The sequence below is a fragment of the Myotis daubentonii genome, chromosome 2 (assembly GCF_963259705.1).
Source record: "Myotis daubentonii chromosome 2, mMyoDau2.1, whole genome shotgun sequence".
Lineage (NCBI taxonomy): Eukaryota > Metazoa > Chordata > Mammalia > Chiroptera > Vespertilionidae > Myotis > Myotis daubentonii.
Genome location: NC_081841.1, coordinates 195,735,407 through 195,756,593, shown reverse-complemented (window position 1 = coordinate 195,756,593; position 21,187 = coordinate 195,735,407). Strand labels below are relative to the sequence as shown.

General features: G+C 39.3%; 1 protein-coding gene across 1 annotated transcript; it reads right to left on the bottom strand.

Annotated features, from left to right (window-relative positions):
* Positions 1-2,576: 2,576 nt before the first annotated feature.
* LOC132226785 (leucine-rich repeat transmembrane protein CCDC168-like) lies at positions 2,577-14,121 on the bottom strand. Its single transcript, XM_059681219.1, has one exon. It carries the CDS (start codon positions 14,119-14,121, stop codon positions 2,956-2,958), a length of 11,166 nt encoding a protein of 3,721 aa, XP_059537202.1. The 3' UTR covers positions 2,577-2,955.
* Between the last annotated feature and the right edge of the window lie 7,066 nt (positions 14,122-21,187).

Here is a 21,187-nt window from a genome sequence, read left to right as displayed (position 1 = left end):
AGACCTAATGGAAGAGAAATTTCCAATTTACAGAGGAATGCCAGCCAGTGAATGTGTAAGGAACGTTAGCATCAGAAAGTTATCACTTCGCCACCTCTGCTGAAGTAATTGAGTCACACAACAGTCATCAAGGGATAGTATCACTTGACAATGGTGAGCAGCTATAGTGCAGGGACCAGCTGTCACCGCCCTCACCCTTTGATCAATCTTAGCCACTAAAAATAGAAGCCAGACATTAGGTGCCTCCTGATGTAATGCAATAGGAAAAACACAGCACCAACTGTGACATATTCTTGCCAAAAGGAAAAAGAAAGAAAGAAAAGGTTAAACCTGAATCTAATCAAGTCTCTACCTTGAACTAGGGGAAATAAAGGAATTAAAGAAGGAAGTTAAATAGAACCACAATGAAATGAAAAGGAAACAAGTCAGAATGTGGGACAGTCTATGGGACAATGGATCTCGGCTTATGGAACAAGCCAGTGGCAGAGAAAAGTAGGAGAGGGAGGACACAGTTTGATTAAAAGAGATTTAAAAAGCACAGCAACCAAATGTAACGAGTGGACCTTGATTTCATCTTACTTTGAATAAATAATCTGTTCAAATTATTTTGAGACCATCAGGAGAATTTGGTTCTGGTCTGATTATAAAATAATTCTGAAGAATTACTGTTAATTTTATTAGGTGTGATAATAACATTGCATTTAAGGAAGAAAATGTGTTTTTTATTTTAGGGACTAAACTATGCTGGAGGGAAACGACACGTTGTCTAGGATTTTCTTGAAAATACTTTAACAAAGAAAAAGAAAACAAATGAATAAATGAAACAAATGTGGAAAATCTTCATAATGGTTGACTTTGGGAGATGGATATCTAGGAATTCACTGCACTATTCCCTGCAATTTTGTGCCTGTCTGGTAACCAAATAATTCAAAGCCTTTTAGACAATATATTAAATAAAATATTTAAAAAAGAAATTGAAACCATTATGAGCAACACAGAAACTAAACATCGAAATGTTTGGGATATGGAAAAATATTCACAGGAAAACTTATAGCCTTCAATGTATTAATTATGAAAAATAAGCATTTAAATTGAAAACTTAAGAAAAGACACACTTTGGCATCTGACTAAGGTGGAATGGATTTACCTCTTCCCTGAAACAACAAAAAACAGACAGCATGTAGGAAATAGTAGTTCTCAGTGTACGAAATATCAGGCGATAAAAAAAAAAAAGTGATCCCAGAGAGACAGGAAACAAAAGAGGTGAGCCCCATGTTGAACTCAGCTTCCTTCCTGCATCCGGCATAGAGAGGCGGGAGGGAGCGCCCAGGAGGAGCTCAGCAGGCCCCATGAGTTGGAGGATGGTATTCCCAGGAGGCGGAAAGACACCTACAGTTTGAAAGACAGAGTAACAGAGGAGAGAGAGCTGCAGAGAGACCTCTGGGTCTGTGCCCTGACTGGGACTTGTACCACCACCTTTTGGTGTACGGGATGACATTCCAACCAACTGAGCCCTGCCTGCCAGGGCTATAATTTATTGTATTAAGTATGCCTATATAGTCCAAGCATAGGAAACACATGTTTTTAAAACACCAAGTAGCATTTATAATAGAGGAAATGTAAGGTGGTATGGACAACTTTCATTTGTCTTGTCATTGTAATAATAAAACAATTAACATTATAGAATTTTTATGAGCCAAAATATTTTTCCAAAGAAGACGAATACTTTATTAACGTGCTAAGAATAAGTCCATATAAAATACATTTTAAAAAATTCAATTGGTGCTAAGAATCCCTTTGCCTGCACCCTCATCCCCAACCCCACACTTCAATGAGTTCTCCTGACAGTGGGAGCAGAGGGTCATCAGCCCTGAGGGCAAAGGTGAGGTGCTCTGCCGGTTCCAGATCACACTCCGGTTCACAATCACCTGCCAACAGGTGAGCCTGCTCCACGCTGAGCCATGAGCCTCAAAGCCCAGGGCAGTGAAGTACAGGTGCAGGTAGGTGGTAACAGGGCAGGTAGCGAAGGAACATCAGGAAGAGTCTCTTGGCAACCCTGCAGGATGGCTTCCTGCCCATCCTGGAAGATGTGCTGAGCAGTGACAGGTGCTCTGGAGTGAGGTCCCAAAGCCACCTGATGTCCTGGTGATGGCAGGTGGCAATCGGGAACAGGTCATCCAGCTGTTGTGGGTTCCCATTCAGGTCAGGGATGAGGACAAAGCCATCTGAGGGATCTGGGTTCTCAAGACCAGTATTCACCCCGGCGCTTTGTGGCACTTGACAATGTTGAATCTTCACTGCTAGTTAGAACTCTCCCTTTAGTCTCTGTGCCAGTGGTTCTCAACCTTGGCTGCACATTAGAATCACCTGGGAATCTTTTTAAGATCCTGATTTCTGGGCCTCATTCTCCGGAAATTCTGTTTCTTTGTTACTAATATTGTGGCCCCACCCCATAACAAAGAAACAGAATTTCTGGAGGATGAGGCCCAGAAATCAGGATCTTAAAAAGATTCCCAGGTGATTCTAATGTGCAGCCAAGGTTGAGAACCACTGCTCTATGCTCTCCTAACTTTCTGGTCATTCTTTCTCAGTCAATCTCATTTATAGGCTATCTTTCCTCAAATTCACCTTTCAGTCATTGATGTGGACTGGGAAGAGGGTTTCCATGTCTGGGTCCTCTCCCCTGGGGATTATGAGGAGGCAGGAGAAACTAAAGGGAGAAATCATGCTTGGTAGGACCAAACCCAAAGTCATCTGCTTTCCCTTCCTGGCCTCCCGGGACAACTGTGCAAATCTACTGGAGAAATAAAATAGATCAGCTTAGACAATACTTTATGAAGAAACCATTTGACTTTATATGATTTTATTTTTCACAGAATAGCACAATTACAGCCAGATTTCTACTTCAGATGAATCTAGATATGGTAATATAAATTTAAACTGGGTCGAAGGACTCTAAGAGTGACGCCCCAACTTTTTGGAGAAACTCCACATATGGAAAGAACTTGAAATCTTTGCCACTAGGGGAACTTTGAAGTTTCTCTTCCTTAACGTTTTTTGGGGGATCGTCCAGCGAATGGTTTGGGGTATAATCTCCAGTGAGTCGGCTGGCACACAGGCATAAAAAAATGGCTGGTTTTGTTTTCCCTCATAATGGAAATTGAAATCTTCTTGATGAGGTTTTGATGCTGACTTACGTTTGCTCAGAAAAGAACCTGCTCTTTCTGGCTCACAATCACGCACTTTCTTCTCCCTTGTGCGTTTTGCTTTACTCTGTGTGTAATTGGGATAGCAGTCCCAGTGAACGTTGTTTCTACATGAATCAAGGTTTGACTTCTTTCTTTCTAGATGTCTGTGAGGTTTGGCTTGGCTTTTTGCAAGATGTAATTTAAGATTTGATTCTGTTAAGGGAGCTAAAGAGCTTTCTGTAATCCACAAGAGCTTCTCTTCACTCAATTTAGTAGGCGATGCAAATGGACCCTCCACAGTATTTAGTGAACTGTGACACAACCAGTGAGGGGACTGCACTGTCGGGGGAGCCCTATATTTTCTGGTGCTGTGGGATTCGTAGGAAGGCGTTGTCGCAGCTGAGGAAGGTTTTCTACAGCCTCCAACAGGATGAGAAACCGAATTATCACTGTAAAGTGGTTTCAAATCAGTTTGGATTTGTTTCATCTTGTACAGATTTTCCAAAGGAATGCTTGTCTGTAATTCATATAGCATATTTTCTGATTCCTGACTCAAATAAGGGTTGGCTTCTAAAAGCGTACTTTGTTCATTCTCATGTTTTTCAAGAGCTGAGCATTTTTCCAAGTTAGCTGAATTCTCAATATCTGTTTGACGATCAGTAAAATCTTGAAAAGCCTGGATTGAATGGTAATCAGCTAAGCTAGCTGTTTCTTGAAACCATACGTGATGTCTATCTTTTTCTGGGGTCAGATGAGGTTTTAACACTGAAAGAATCATAGTGTCTTCCTGTGCTGTTCCATGTTGTTCAGGGTCAGAAGCACACACATGGGTGGGCTCCGGGAACCTCCTGACCAATGATGAGTTTTCATGGGGGCTTTGCATTTTGAAAGAGATATGTTGTTCTAACAGTTCTGTATCAATGGAAAGACTACCGCTTTCTCCATTATCGTCTACTTTTTTACACGTCGCAGCTGTGTTTAACTTAAGGATATGTTTGGGAAGTGTACTTGGCTTAGGGGTCATACTTTCTACCGGAAGCCCCAGGAGAAAACGAAGGTATTTACTTTGTAAATCTAGTTCTATTTGATGAAGAGATTTTTCCTCAAACCCTAACGAAATTATGTTTTTTTGTTTTGGTACTTTGACACCAGAATAAATACATTTAGATAAAGGTTTCTTTCTAGCCTGAGTATCGGCCATTGAGTAAGATTCCGTTACAATTTTGGGAAAGGCTTTCATTTGGGTCTCCAATGTTTTCATAGAGAAGTGTATGAGAAGTTTGTCTTTTTCTTCCTCTGAGTAGTTTTGGAGAATTCGAGACATGGGCATTTTATTAGCAGAAGTCACTGAAGATGTTCCACTTTCTGGCTTACTAATACTCTTCACCTTTGTCATGATCTCCTTGCTGCCACTTGAAACAACAGTCAGTGTCTTCATACAGCTGATCTGAGGGGAATCTTTTTGGGATTTGTGTTTTAAGTTAAGTGTGATAGTATCAATCCCTTCTAGAGATAAAAAGCTCATTTTTTTGTGTCTTGGATAGAGCCTCCGACTGTTATCTTCTGAAATAGTCTGTTTTGAATAAAAGTTGGACTTTTGGAAGGATTGTTTTGCCATCTTGGGTATCAGATTCAGTTTTATCTCGAGTGCTTTTGACTCTACAATGGGTTTTGGCTGAAATGTAGGATGTTCTGTTGTGGATGTAATATCTGGACCCTCTGAAAAAGGTGTTGACTTCCAATCATCAGGACAACGAGCTTTTACTTCATCCAGTTTATCAGTACAAACTTTGTCTTGGATCATATTTTTTACCTGGAATTCAAAGACATTTTTAATTGCATCATAAAAAGGAAGTAGACTTTCTCTACTTGTACTATCTGCCACTATTTTTATTTCATTACTTTCAACTTGGGGTAGTGTAGGTACAGTTCCTGAACAAGTGTTTGGTTGCTGGACCTTTTGTGTGGTTGTGTCCTGTACGGGCTCACTCTGATCCCTATGCTCATGTCCTTCTACTCTTAGGGTACTTTTCATGTGAATTTTCACATTTCCCTTTGGATCTTCAGACATGCTTGGACACTCTGTGGGTGTCAGAATGGGCTTTGGTGCCTTTTCCTCTTGCTCGATAGTAAGCAAGTCAGGTTCTTTTATGACCCTGGAGCTATCATGCTCGGAAACAACCCCTCCTTCTGTTTGTAGAGTTACATTTATTTTATTCACTTCACTGCTGAGGTTTTCTTCTGGTTTAACACTAGGAGGTTTTTGCATTTGTCGTTGGTCCACCGTGGAGGGCTGAGAATCTTCTGGAACTATGCTTGGAAAATTCTGGCCTCCTCTTTTCACGGTGCTGGAGTTGTCCCTCTCAACAATTTCACTAGCTGTTAATGATTTCTCCTGGAATTTAGAAAAACAGATTCTCTTTTTTCTTTCTTGCTTTGTCTCAGATTCGACCACTTCTTCCGTCTGAGATAGATTCATCCCAGAAATAAAAAGACTTCTGATAAGTACTCCTGAGTCATCTTCATTCCGTAAAGCTATTTCTTTTGGTTTGTTAAAGCCACACTCTTTACTTTCCTGTGTCTTCTTTTCTTGATGTGTGGGGAATGCGAGGTTTATCGTCTCCACACCAACCTCTTCCTTATTCTGTGGCACACATTGCTTTCCCTCTTGTGGACGGATTAAAATATCAGGAATAATTGGCTCTATATATACAACTTTCTCAGCACTTGATGATCCCTGGAAGTGTACTGGGGAAACGGAGGATCTTGTTAATGGCGAAATGCTCTTTTCCCTGATTCTGATATTCATGTTAAGGTGCACTGGGGGAAAGCTAGAAGTGCAAGTCTTAGTCAGCATCACACCAGTTGGCTCAACTTTCTGAACCTTTCCCTTTTGCTCTTTAGTTTTCCTCTGAAGGTCACTTAGATTGTATATAAGTAAAATAGGTGATTTCTTTCTTTTCAGATACATATCAATGGGATCCACTATACTATTCATATCCATGGTTTTCTCTCTAGTCTTTGCTTCTTTCTGTAGCATGAGTTCTTTTAATTCTTTTACATCAGTGGAAAGTTCTCCGTCAATTGCTTCCGCATGTGATGATTCCTTGGACTGAGGTTGTGGGAGAGGCTCTTTTGCAATTATTATCATGCACCCCTCTCTTTCTGTGGCCTCAAATTTAAGATATGGTAGAGTAACCAAAGAGGCACAAATGTTTTTGATATTCGTAACTAGTTTGTTTTTATCCTCCTGTACTTTTCTCTTTTGCTCTTTAATTTCACAACGCAATTCTTTGGTATTCTGCAATTCTGTTCTTTGGAGTATATGTGGAGGTGGTGATTTCTTTGCCTTCAGATCCGTGTACATTGGGCGCACTTTGTCCTCAATATCTCTTTTGAGTCTATCATCCTTCTTTAACTTATAACCTTGAAATGACATAGCATATGCGTTTTTGCCTGAATAGGATGAATGCTGAATCTTTAACGGTGGAAAACAGGGTTGTGTTGTTCCTAGTATATCTTCCTGTTCATTCATTCTAGTGTCCCATTTCAGGTGAAAAGGAGAAGGTGAGGAAGCACAGGCTTTCCTCAGAACCATGTCTGACTTACCTTTGTCCTTCTGTGTATCTTCCACCTTCTGTTTAATATTCAAAGGCTGTCTTTTCTTACTGAGCAGATGTGTAGGTGGGGATGTCTGTATTCTCAAAGTCATTATTTGGGGGAGTAGTCTACCTTTCCCTTCTTCTATTTTTACTCTGTCCATTATGTCTGTATAAGACATATGTTGATTAGCTTCTACTATTGTATTACATGAGCTGATATGTTCATTGAAATTTGCATAATTGTTGTTCCCTGCACCCGAGGACTCAGGGAGCTGTAATTGTGAAAAAGAAAACCCTGTAATTTCAAGCAAGTCTTGGTCAACTTTGGTTCTGTTTTGTTCTCTGTTCTTTTCTTTCAGTGATAAGTGTTTTGTTTTTCTTACATCACCACCAATTGTCTCTGTATCTTCTGTTTTCTCTGCATCGGATAATGCTGAAACCATTTGTGGAAATAGAATGGGTCTTTTAATTCCAAGTTCTTCTTCCTCTACTTGTGTACCTTTATCTAATTTGAGGTCAGTTGGAGGTTTGGAAATAAGAACTTTCCTTAGCACTGTACAAGGTGATCTACCTTGACCTTCATGTACCTTCCGTCCTTGACTTCCAACGTTCATGTGCAATTCTGTTCTTTGGAGTGTATCTGAAGAAGGAGATTCCTTTGACTTCATACTTATATCTGCAGCATGTGTCATACCTCTCATAGCTACTGTTTTTTCTCTGTTCGTCTCTTCTTCCTGATGCATATGTTGTTTCTTGTTTTGAACATTTTCCGGGATATCCCCACTAATTGGCTCAATATGCACTATCTCCCCTGTGTATGTTATTCTCTGCATTTCTTTATTCCATTTGAGGAGAGAGAGAGATTGTAATGAATTAGAACTTTGGGTCATAAGCACCCCTGGTCCATCTTTACTTCCCTGCATCTTCTCTTCTTTATTTTTCGGCAACATGAGGTTTATTGTCTCTACTGCAACCTCTTCCTTGTTCTGTTGCACATTCATTTCCATTGTGTAGCCTGACCTATTGTTTTGTGTATCAGCGGGATTGGCCTTCTGTAAGTGTGCTTCCCTGTAACATGTTGATTTCTCTAGCTTTAGATAGACAGAGTTCTTGAATCTTACTCTTTGTTGATCCATCTCTGCCTTTAATGTTCTATACATTTCAATATCTGTTTTGTCATCAGTTGAAAGAGCTATGGGAGATGAAAATGCATTGTCTATGCTTTTATTTTGTTGCATGTCTTTTATTGTAGATTTTGAGTTGCATTCCTGTTCCTTCCTACAGTATAGGGTACCATGCTCAGTGACAGTGAGTGTCTGGGAACAAGGAGGCTTCTGTGTCTTCATGGTTACACTTATGGGACCTGTAAGATTTTTTCTTTCTGGAAATTTGAATACCTCTTTTTTCACTTTAGACTCAGATAATACTGACATTGTGGACCTTGTTAGTAAATCTCTTTGCAAGTCTTCATATTTCTTGGCAATATGACCACCCATTTTCCTTCTAGAGCTTTCATCACATGGATCTCCAAGCATTGAGTAACCTGACTTGGTAGGTGGAATATTTTGATCAACTGTGTCTTTTATTACTTTTTGAGCTACAGTGTGTTTCTTTTCTTCGTTAGAGTGTAGGGAACCTGCCCTGTGAACATCCAGCTTCCTTGTAGGGCTCCCACCAGATGATGTATTATACCCTGTTCCATCAGCTAAAAGATAATCAAACTTTACTTTCCCAGATTTGGGACATGAAATAATCTCACCTAATTTTTGTAGTATGTATTTTATTGGTGGCATATTCTTCTGTAGCTTTTCAGTTTGGAATGGAATCGTCAGCGGAGAAGAAACTGACTCTGTTATGCTTTCTGAGACCAGTATTTGTTGCTGGACTTCTCGCTTTGCAATAAGCATATTTTGATCTTTTCTACATTGCATACTATTCAGGAATGGTAGACGTGCTTTGAATAAAATTTCAGTATCTTGTATATGCTTTTCTTTTTGCCATTTTGATTCTAATATGCTTTTGGAGGTAGTCCATTTATTACAGGAATATGTAGATAGTGGTAATTTTTTTGCCTTCAGATCCATGTACATTGGGAGCATTTTGTCCTCAATATCTCTTTTGAGTCTATCATCCTTCTTTAACATATAACCTTCAAGTGACGTAGCATATGCTTTTTTGCCTGAATAGGATGAATGTTTAATATTTAACAGTGGAAAACAGGGTTGTGTTGTTCTTAGTGTGTCTTCCTGTTCTTTCATTCTAGTATCCCATTTCAGGTGAAAAGGAGAAGGTGAGGAAGCACAGGCTTTCCTCAGAACCATGTCTGGCTTACCTTTGTCCTTCTGTGTATCTTCCACCTTCTGTTTAATATTCAAAGGTTGTCTTTTCTTACTGAGCAGATGTGTAGGTGGGGATGTCTGTTTTCTCAAAGTCATTATTTGGGGGAGTTTTTTTCCTTTTTCATCTTCTGTTTTTACTCTGTCCTTTGTGTCTGTATGTGGCATAAGTTGATTAGCTTCTATTATTGTATTACATGAGCTGATATGTTCGTTGAAATTTGCATAATTGTTGTTCCCTGCACCCGAGGACTCAGGGAGCTGTAATTGTGAAAAAGAAGACCCTGTAATTTCAAGCAAGTCTTGGTCAACTTTGGTTCTGTTTTGTTCTCTGTCCTTTTCTTTTGGTGACAGGTGTTTTGTTTTTCTTACATCACCACCGATTGTCTCTGTATCTTCTGTTTTCTCTGTATCGGATAATGCTGAAACCATTTGTGGAAACAGAATGGGTATTTTAATTCCAAGTTCTTCTTCCTCTACTTGAGTACCTTTATCTAATTTGAGGTCAGTTGGAGGTTTGGAAATAAGAACTTTCCTTAGCACTGTACAAGGTGATATACCTTGACGTTCATGTATCTTCTGTCCTTGACTTCCAATGTTCATGAGCAATTCTGTTCTATGGAGTGTATATGAAGAAGATTCCTTTGACTTCATACTTATATCTGCAGCATGTGTCATACCTCTCATAGCTACTGTTTTTTCTCTGTACGTCTCTTCTTCCTGACGCATATATTGTTTCTTGTTTTGAACATTTTCCGGGATATCCCCACTAATTGGCTCAGTACGCACCATCTCCCCTGCATATGATATTCTCTGCATTTCTTTATTCCATTTGAGGAGAGAGAGAGATGGTAATGGATTAGACGTTTGGGTCATAAGCACCCCTGGTCCATCTTTACTTCCCTGCATCTTCTCTTCTTTATTTTTTGGCAACATGAGGTTTATTGTCTCTACTGCAACCTCTTCCTTGTTCTGTTGCACATTCATTTCCACTGTGTAGCCTGACCTATTGTTTTGTGTATCAGCGGGATTGGCCTTCTGTAAGTGTGCTTCCCTGTAACATGTTGATTTCTCTAGCTTTAGATAGACAGAGTTCTTGAATCTTACTCTTTGTTGATCCATCTCTGCCTTTAATGTTCTATACATTTCAATATCTGTTTTGTCATCAGTTGAAAGAGCTATGGGAGATGAAAATGCATTGTCTATGCTTTTATTTTGTTGCATGTCTTTTATTGTAGATTTTGAGTTGCATTCCTGTTCCTTCCTACAGTATAGGGTACCATGCTCAGTGACAGTGAGTGTCTGGGAACAAGGAGGCTTCTGTGTCTTCATGGTTACACTTATGGGACCTGTAAGATTTTTTCCTTCTGAAAATTTGAATACTTCTTTCTGCCTTTGAGACTCAGATAAAACAGACATAGTAGACCTTGTTAGTAAATCTCTTTGCAGATCTTCATATTTCTTGGCAATATGACCACCCATTTGCCTTCTAGAGCTTTCATCACATGGATCTCCAAGCACTGAGTCCCCTGACTTGGTAGGTGGGATATTTTTATCAACTGTGTGATTTATTACTTTTTGAGTTGCTATGTCTTCCTTTTCTTCTTTAGAGTGTAGGGAACCTGCCCTGTGAACATCCAGCTTCTTTGTAGGGCTCCCACCTGATGTCATACTATACTCTGTTCCATCAATTAAAAGATAATCAAACCCTGCTGTCTCTGATTTTGGACATGAAATCCCTTCACCTATTCTATGTAGTGTGTCTTTTTGTGGTGGCATATTCTTCTGTAGCTTTTCAGTTTGAAATGGAATCATCTGTGGAGAACATACTATCTCTGATGTATTTTTCGAACACAGTGTTTGCTGTTGCACTTCTTGCTCTGCAATAAGCATATTTTGATCTTTTTTATGTCCCATACTACTCAGAAGTGGTAGGCCTGCCTTGGATAAAATTTCATTATCTTGTTTATTCTTTTCATTTTGCCATATTGATTCTAATATGTTTTTGAAGGTACTCCATTTATTGTAGGAATATGTAGATAGTCTTTCTCCGTTATCTCGTTCCCCTTCACCTTGCTCCCAACCCCATATAATGCTGCTTTTTTTCCTTAATGGACCTTTCTTTGATTTTTCTTTTTTATGGTTTTTGATGGCAGGTGAGACAGGTGTAGATGAAAGAAAGGAATTTATAAACATATATGACCTACCTAGAGATCTTTGTTGGGCCATGTTTTCCAAGATGGGATCCTGTTGCTTTCCGTGGCTAAGGGCACCAGACCTGGTGATATTAATTGTCTTTGAAACCATCTTTGCTTTCCTACTTCTAGACTTAGGGATTTGTGCAGCATTTCTTTGCCCTTTAAAATCAGATGAAGCTGGCACGGAGAAATAAGAAAACTCTAGGTTTCTGGCTGGTAAATCCTTCTGTAACCGTATCTCTCTCTCTGGAATAGAACCAGCAAGTTCCTTCCTAGGGCTTTTTCCAAGTGGGATGCCACTCTGTGCTGCATCCTTTAAAGATTCACCAACTGATTTCCCTGGCATTGGAGATAAAATCTTTGGACTCCTTGTATCTTTTAATCCTGTGTATGTTTGTGTGTTTTTTGGTGACTTCTCAAATGGAAGTACATTCAAAATAGAGCGAGGAATAGGATGTAATACACGTTGTGTGAAAAGTGTTTGTTGCTGCAGCTCCTGAGCAGTGGTAAGGAATTCTGGGACTTTTTTCCTTGCTGAGTTCATCCGTTCTACATCTGGGTATACAAAGAGAGGTTCTGTCATCTTAGGAGCATTAAAACTGAAGTGTTGAGTGTTCCAAGGGGCTACTCCTCCACCTGGGGTTTTTGCTTTCTTCATGCTGTTTGAGGCACTGCCCCTTTTATCGCTGGAACTGGCACAGCAGGCTTGCTCTCCATCTGGTGATTGCTCTTGCTGTTGTAGTTCATGACTGAATCTCATTTTCCATGGCTCGTCTATCTCTACCTTTATTCTATTATTCACATTCATGTCAAATGAAATAGGCAATGCAGAGGAAATGGCATTTCGGATTATATCTGCCACAGGTATATATTTTCCCATCATGACTTTGAAGTTGCATTCGAACGGCCTTCTATGGCTTGGTGGACCACGTTTTGTGATATTAAATGTCTGGGAAATCAGTGCATTCTTTGCCTTCAAAGTTACACATTTGGGACTCATTTTATTTCTCTTGCCTGAACATGTTAAATATTTTCTCTTTGATGTAGGTAAAGCAAGTGTGGATAAAGCCAAAGACTCTGGCATCGTTGCTGGCAATACTTGTGCTAATCCTTCCTTTCTCTCTGCAGTAAGATCTTCCAGTACCTCAGAATAGTTTACATCTACCAAAAAGTCAAAAATCCTTGATTTCAGTATCTTTGAAGGTAAATTTTTTTGACAACCCTTCCCTGGGATATCAAACATCTGTGAAATTGGTGTCTTCCTTGCCTTCCTAGTTACACATTTGGAGCTCATTTTACATTTTAAGGTTGTACATGTAAATGTCTTTCTCTGCCTTTTAGATTCGGGTGGATCAGGTATGGAGACAGCCAAGGACTGCAGAACTGTTGCTTGTTGATTTTTATTAAACTCTGGCTCTTCCTCTTTACCATGACTATACAGTTCCCCTGGATGGCTCCCATTACTTGGGATACCATCTCCCATTGGATCAATGAAAACTTGATCTCTTAGTGATTCCTTTGACTTTATAAGAGGAAGCTTTGACTTTGCTGTGCATATGGTGCCGTTTTGTGTCTGGTGGCTTTTCTTTGGCTCCTCTGCCTGCATTGGATCTGTAGGCTGCATTTGTGGTGGGACAGCTTGTTCTGTAACAAACAGAATTCTTCCACTTCCTTCCTTTTCTGATTTGTGAAGGTCAAGTTCCTCCTTCTGGCCTGAGCAGAATATGAAGTAGTTGCCCTGCTCTGGAACTCCTTTTAGTAACGTGTCCTGTTCACTTTCTCCTTCCTCTTCCCCTTGAAGACTGGTTTCTTTGGTGTCATCTGAAGTAATGTTCTCTTCATGTAGTGATAGGGCTTGCTTTACTTGTTTAGAACTGAGTCTTTTTTTTCTTAGCATGTCTTTTTCTATCTTGCTATGCATATTCATGTCAGGTGCAATAGTCATGAATGAGGACATTTTATCGGCCATTTCTTTACCTTGATCCACCGCTTCCATTTTGGTTGTCAAGTTACATCCCAATTCTTTTCTGTGTTTTGGGCTAGCACCACCCTTGATATTGAGTATGTATGAAATTGAAGGTTTCTTTGCTTTTAAAATTCCACACTTGGGTCTCACTAACGTTTTTATATCTGAATATTGTTTGAAGTTTCTCTTCCTTTTGGATATAGAAAAAGCAGACATGCAGGAACCAAAGGTCACTGTCTTTTCCCTCTCAATACCAGCAGTCTGTTCCCTTTGATGGTTTGTATCAGATGGGACAACACATTCCTTTGCAGAAAATATTGCATCAGTCTTTGCCTCCCCTGATTTGGGAGGGGAAAACTTAGCATACCTCTCTGGCTTTCCAAATTGAAATTGATCAAATATGGGGCATGAAGCAGAATCCAAAATAGTTTGTGGAAGATGGATTTGTAGTTTTACCTGGATATTTATACTTCCTGGTTGTTTCAGTTCCTCATCTGTTTTAACAAGTTCATGGTTCTCTGTCTGATATACATTGACTATGAAGCCTTGACTATTCTTTGAGGCTAGTAGAGATTCACATTCCCCTTCCCCCTCTCTCCCAACTTTCCCACTGCTAGATAAACCACCCACATTAATAGAAAAACACACTTTTTGTTCATTTGGAAACTTCTCTTGCATTAGCTGTGAATGACCAAGTCTTGTTTCCCTTTGCATATCTGTCTCCACATTTACTATGCTATTCATGTTGGTGTTGGGCAAAATAGGCAGTTTGGAGTGAATGACATCCCAAAATGCATCTGTTACAATTTTCTTTTGCTGTGGATTTTTCATCTTTGTTTTCAAAATGCATCGCAGTTCCTTGCTCTGCCTGTCATTAAGCAGATGTGAAATTGATGGCTTTTTCCCCCTCATAGTTCTATATCTGCAACTCACTATTATTTGCTTCCTTGCTATTTTTATGTGTTTTTCTTTCTTTTAGATTTAGAAGCAAAGAACTTCACAGAATCAGAAGACTTCAGGGATGTCACTTGCAAATATTTTTGTAACTTTGAATTTTTTCCACATAAAATAACCTAGTTGAGAGAGAGAGAGAGAGAGGGAGAGAGAGAGAGAGAGATATATATTATATATATATATATATATATATATATATATATATATATATATATATATATATATATATATACTAGAGAAATTATATATATACTATAAATTTCTTTTGAGAGCCAAATTTTTTAAACTTAAACTATATAGGTAGGTACATTGTTTTTAACTTAATTAGGGTACTCCTAAGGCTTAGGAAGAGCCATACTCAAGGGGCCAAAGAGCCACATGTGGCTTGCGAGCCGCAGTTTGCCGACCACGGGTATAAACTCTTTTCAGCACCTAGCTCAGGGTTTGCCTGATTCATAGCAGCCTAAATGAATATTTTCTCAATTGAATTATCAAAACTGGTTGTTACTGAAACTATTCTGTGCATATTGGAGAGGTTGGGGTAGGGAAGCAAGTCGCTTAACCTCCTTAAGCATATTTTCCTCATTTGTAAAAACAGTAGTAATACTACCTATCTGGAAGGATAATTTCAATAGTATATGAAAAGCCATTAACACAGCTTGGAACTGAGCAACCATTTATAATTGACATTAGATTGAATTATAATGATCAGCTGTGGTCCTCTGTACATATGAAAAAACCCTTTTCTAGAACTCAGATGTAAATTCAATTTTCAATAGAACAAAACCAACCTGTTTCATTTCATTTCAAAATATAACACTTACCTTTTTTTTCTGAAGATGAATGAATTGACAAATAATCTAGAGATAAATAGATAAATTTAAAAAGTCAGAGCACCAATAGGAGAAGCTTGACTGAATAAGTTTTACAAATATTAAAATATGAAATTGCATAATATTTTCCAAATTTCATGCTTTTTAGGCAACTGTCTTCATTCTACTTCAAGGGAGACAATAAAATGTTAGAGGAATAAGCCCAATATCAAAGTCCCACAATTTTATGTCATTCTTATGTGTAGTTTTGAAATATAGAAGAGAAGGAAATCAACCATTTTTTTCTTACCTTCTGGGCCCCTGAACTCTTCTTTTCTGGAAGTGCAAGCTTTTTCTGAAACCATGCACAAGTCTGTATATGCACGATCTCAAAAATAACTCCTAGGGAAATTTAAATAAAGAAGATTGGCATCCACGCATTTGGAGAAGCCCAGGACTCTATGTTATCCCATAAGGTTAAAAAAATGTATTATCTTCCAATCCACCCACCACAGCTTTTTAAAATACATAAAATAGCTTTGGCATTTTTATATGATATGTGAAATAGATTGATGTCTCACTCTGAAGTCCTCCTCCTCTCATAACCACATGCGATGCTCTGTCAGAAAAAAAGTTCCAGTGCTGTCAGTGTCTTAGCAAGGGCAGCGATGATTAAATAAGGTGAGGTGCGTGTCATAGTGGGCATTTAACTGTGCTCGTAGCAACTTACTTCAGCAATAATGGAAGCTCATCTGTGAGACATGTGGTGCTATATGTGGTTTGTTTGTTTTTACTTACAAAATTTTTAAATAATCCTTAATTAATTTTGCAAAAAGAAACACAATTCTATATAGAACCTCTCAGCATAGTTGGGTTACCAATGCCCTGTAATTCAAATATAGGACAAATTTGAATTGGACATAAGCATTTTCTATTACCATCAGGAATAGTATAGTTTATGTTTCTATGTGATCAAGAAAATATAAATTTAGGGGGGCCAGGTTTAGAAAAAACAAACAAACTAAAACAAAACTAGATGCCCCAGTTTAATTTAAATTTCAGAGAAATGCCAAATAATTTTTCAGTATAAGTATGCCTCATTGTTATTATGAGGACATAATAACTTGTCTCTTATAAGCTGTGGACTTTTCCCCTTAACCTTAAAATATACACCTCATAGTTAATATTTCTTTTTGCTAGATGAGTCTCTTGGCAAGGTTCATCTTCAGCAATAGCAATCAAACTACTGGCATGATTTTCTTTTTTTTGCACTTAATTTGATGCTTTTATTGAGCAAATCTGTATTAAGCAATTTAAAAATCACTGACCCTGAGGCCTATCTTCTTCAAGCCATTCTTTTCTGTTAGTGAGCACGTTTTCATGGATGTAGACACTTTCTTCATCCCTTTTGGTAGATTCGCGTGCTGACAATAGTATCCATGGTATGTTTCACTACCATTTTTCCATCGAGAGTTTGTCTTTTGATTATTGTCTCTTTGCGAAGCCGGTTTTTGGACATGGGCCAATGAGCCACTGTCTAATGTTATGATGCTCTTCACTTTCTGGTTGCCTGCTGTGGTTTCATTAAACTCCTTCCTCAGCTTGAAGGGGATCTCAATAGAGACGAGGTAGCGAGGTTGAAGCGAGGCAGGATAATACGCACAGTATGATACAGAATTCAGTCTCTAAGATGGAATTCTAGCTGCGTGACCTTGAACACGTTACAGCTCTCAAAGCTTGTTTCCTCATCTGTTAATTGAGATAATAAGACTGCCTTCCTAGAGGATTTTGTAAAACTTAATTTTGGTGTTCCTAGACACAGTATGCGCTCCATAAATGGCAGTTATTACTGCTGCTGCTAATAATGGTGACATTGGTACTTCACACCACGTTGCCTATCCTGTACATGTCCAGTTTCTTTCTTAGTGAACTGTGCACTGCAGGTGTTTCCTAGAATTGGGTAGTCTGACTTGAAAACTATGTGCGTGGAAATAGGGATGTGTTCTTAATAGAGATACGTAGGCATCTGCATGTTTTAGGGTGCCTGCCGTAAACCAGGGACCTTTCCTTAAAACTTTTCTTTTTTGCTTTTGATAGAATTCTCTTTCACTTTATTTTTTTTTTACTTTTGAAACTTGAAATTAAGTATAGTTTTGTAGTTTGAGTCCCTGTTCACATACAGAGAATCATTTCCCAAGATACAGAACAAGATCGGATGACTTGGTGACCTTTCTCAGCTTGTTTACACTGTGATGGCCTCTTCCTACAGGAGGGCTGTCCTCCCGTGGATGTGGGTGCTAGCTCACCTCTGACAGTGGGCATACATTTTTAATTGAATGAAAATTTTTTCAAGAAATGAGAAACCCCGGCTCCCTTTGGGACTGAAAGTGTTAATAAAATATTTGCATTTCTCAATCAGATGATACTGAGGTAGTTTTTGAATGTATACGGGTATGTTGTTTGTATGTACATGTACACGTGCAAGCGTTTTAAACAATTTTTTTCCTAAAAGTTACGCAGAAAGCATTGATCGCAGTGATTGGAATGTAAAAAATGTTCAAGCATGTGTTTTAGCAACTTTTGGTACATCCACCACATGATGTAACATGAGAGAGTCGTTCCTCGTGATAAGGCTTGGGTGAGTGTTAGTGTGGGAGAGGGGGAGGTCCAAGGACAACAGAGGAGTCGTTGATTCAGAGGGCATTGTGGGCTGCGTGGAAGGAAAGAAGGGCTTCAGAGATGACTTCCAGGATGGGTACTAGCCATCTGTTTTGGAACCAAAAGTGCTACTCTGTCTTGCAAATATGGAGGAGTTGATGGAATACACTGTACCTTTGACCTCAGTCCTACCTCCCTTTGGAAGTTACTTTTTTCTCTTTGCCTAATTTTCCTTATAAGTGTTCAGTCTTCTATATCTTGCTATATTGTATGTCCTCTTTTTTGAAATGTTGTAAAATTTTTAGCTGCACATTGATATATACATACATATACACATTGATACACACACACACACACACACACACACACACACACACACACACACACTCTGACAATTTTAGAGATGCTCTTTCCAAAATCTTGGTTTGTTCATGGAATATATGCCATAGTATTTATAATAAATGGCCTCTATACAATTAAAAAGCTAAAGTAGGGAAAGAGCAGATAGGAGGACAGCCACAAAACTACGTAGAAAATGCTTTTTGTACAAAATAAATGTTTGCCTAAGGCTGTTATAACTGTGGGGGCTTGATAATAACTCTGGCTTCAAGGAGCCTGCATACACAGTCGGGTTCATGAGGCCAGTTCTAGAAGAAACAGGAAGACGTAAGGACTAAGCTATGTGTCAAAATCATCCTAAACTATTCTAAAGCTCTAGGTTAAGCTTTGGTCTAATTTCTTAAGTGCCTGTAAGGGTTTCTGCTTGGAGTTTTGTGAAGCTATCTTACCTAATCTTGGCTGATGAATACGAAACAGAAATCTCAACCAGGCAAGCTGCTGTGTTTGCTGTGGTAGCAACAGATAGAGTAGTAAGCAGATACCCAAGAAACAATATAATGTGACTTTTAGGAAGGTAAGAAAATAGATTTTGCTATCTATTCTATATTCTGAATTTACTGAGCCTGCATTGATTCAAATGAAGATGGGACTTGAGTAAATCTACCCTACTGAGGAAGTACCAAGAAGCCCAAGGATATAGTTCTTTTGGCACAGCTGAGATGTTGAATTACTCCGTTAATATATATGATGATGGAAACCTGCTCTCTATGGTGACCAGTGGAGGTATTCTGTTTCAGATTTGCTAGTTAGAGTTAAATTTATAAAGTGCAAGATGATAAATTCTGTAGCCAAAAGCAGCCTCAGAGAGAATTTAACCTAGAGATTCCAACTGAAGAACTAGGTCTGGAATAATAAATGTGATTTGATTTCCTGGCTGGCGTGTGAAAGCTGACACCTGTACCCTCCCAAAGGACAGCTGCCATAGTTCAAGTCAAAGGCAGAGTGTCAGAACCCATGATTTGTACTCACTTAGGAATGGAAATGGTTATTTGTTATGGTTCCTATGTCAAAACCAGTTTGATTTCCATAAGTTTTACTTTTCTTTCTTTTTGGAAATATATTTTTACCAGTATTGATTTCAGAGAAGGGAGAGTGAGATAGAGAAACAACAATGATGAGAGAGAATCATTGATCGGCTGCCTCCTACACACCCCCTACTGGGGATGGAGCCTGCAATCTGGGCATGTGCCCTTGACTGGAATCAAACACAGGACCCTTCAGTCTACAGGCCTATGCTCTATCCACTGAGCCAAACGGGCTAGGGCCACTTTTCTTAAAAGAAAATAAAAGTAACTGAAACAAGCGAGTCTTTGGCAGTATCTCACAGGAAATGTTCAGTAAAATAAAAGTTGAGAAGGGCATATTGATAAGCGTAGTTAATAATCACAGAATTGATGTAAATGTTAACGAGTAGTTACCTGAGATCAGAAGGTAAAGCAAACTACTTGCAACAGTTAAGGAGTAGAGTTTGTCAGATGTCTTGCTGCGAAATGTGGGGCCAGCATCTGGAGACAGCATGGGGGGAGCCAGAGAAACTGGGTTCCAGCCTCTTTCGCTGGCTGTGTGGCCTTGGAGAGATTATGTCACCTCTCAGCCTCAGTTCCTCATGATCTTGAGGGCCACTTAAAGACCAGTTTTCTGGGAGGTTACAATGGGGTTGCCCTGGCCATCGTGTTGCCCAGTTCCAGGAGGTACCCCTCAGATGGTAGTCTATGTGAATGGGCCCCACTTTGGAGTTGTGTGACATGGTGGTGCTCAGACCTCCCTTTTCTAGCAGCAATAGCCTCAGAGTTCTCCTGACTCGACACCAGGCATCTAGCTAGCAATAGCACCAGGAATCCCCCAAACTTCCTTCAAGGATATGCTCTGCCTTCTTTTTGCTTAAAGAAAATAGATGATGTTGTATGTGATTTCACAAATCTCAAATGCCTTGTCCATCCTACTTTATTTGGGGCACTCTTCGTATTTGCCTTGGTCTGTTTGGGCTGCTCTAACAAAAATACCACAGACTGGGGGGCTTATAAACAACAGAATGTATTTCTCACAGTCCCAGATGCTAGAAGTCTGAGATCAGGGTACCCACATGGTCGGGTTCTGGGTCTGGTGAAGACCTGCTTCCTGGTTTATAAACAGCTGTCTTCTTGCTGTCTCCTCACCCAGCGGAAGGGGGAATGGAGGGCTCTGGAGTCCCTTTCATAAGGGCACTAATCCCTTTCAAGGGGGCTCAACCCTTATGACCTAAACAAAGGTCCCACCTCCTAAAACCATCACACTGGGAGTTAGGTTTCAACTTATGAATTCAGGAGGACACAAACATTCAGACCATAGCAATTGCTGACATATTCATGTTACACAAAACACAGGGGATGAGGGTGGGAGTGAGACAACAGATGATGCTATGAAAAGGCAAGAAAGGATTTAAAAAGCAGCAGCCATGTCTCAATACATAATAGTTGGAAAACAGCACTGTCTTCGTTGGTCAGTGAAAGAGTCGGTGAGAAGAGGACATGCATGTACTTGAGTGGACTTGTGTCAGCACAGTTCTTTGACTGTGATCTCCTTCCACTGATCCCACTGTGTATACAGCAGTATTCCACAGGTCATATATGTAAAATGTTGGTGTTCCTTTTTAAAAAAAGGAATTATGTTTATGTTTCTAGAGCAGTTAACAAATGACTCTTTGAGAGCCTTTCAGCTTTTTGGTTCTATGAAATTCTCTCATATGAAGCAACAACTTGGAAAGCAAGGTATTTTCACAGAGTTCACTTTGCTTTATTCTCTTCACTAAGTGTAATTTAATAGTAAATCCAGTGCAGGGAGGTTGAGGGCATTGGAAGGAGGACAGAAACCTGTAAAATTGAGTGGAACCCGATCTCTATTCTTCTTTTCCATTAAGTGCATTGTCTTCCTTTTACACCTTTAGTTCCCGTATTCTTTTTCATCATGTCTTTCTCTTTCACCTCATTTCCCTTCATTATTTTATTTCCTCCTCTCTTTGAAAACCCTCAACTAACCCCCACTTTTTCCTTAATCCAAATGTCCTGTCCAATTACATGGTGTTCTGGTGGCATTCA

Coding starts and splice junctions, on each gene's coding strand:
- LOC132226785 (XM_059681219.1), bottom strand. CDS start 14,121: ATGAAAAATCCACAGCAAAAGAAAATTGTAACAGATGCATTTTGGGAT.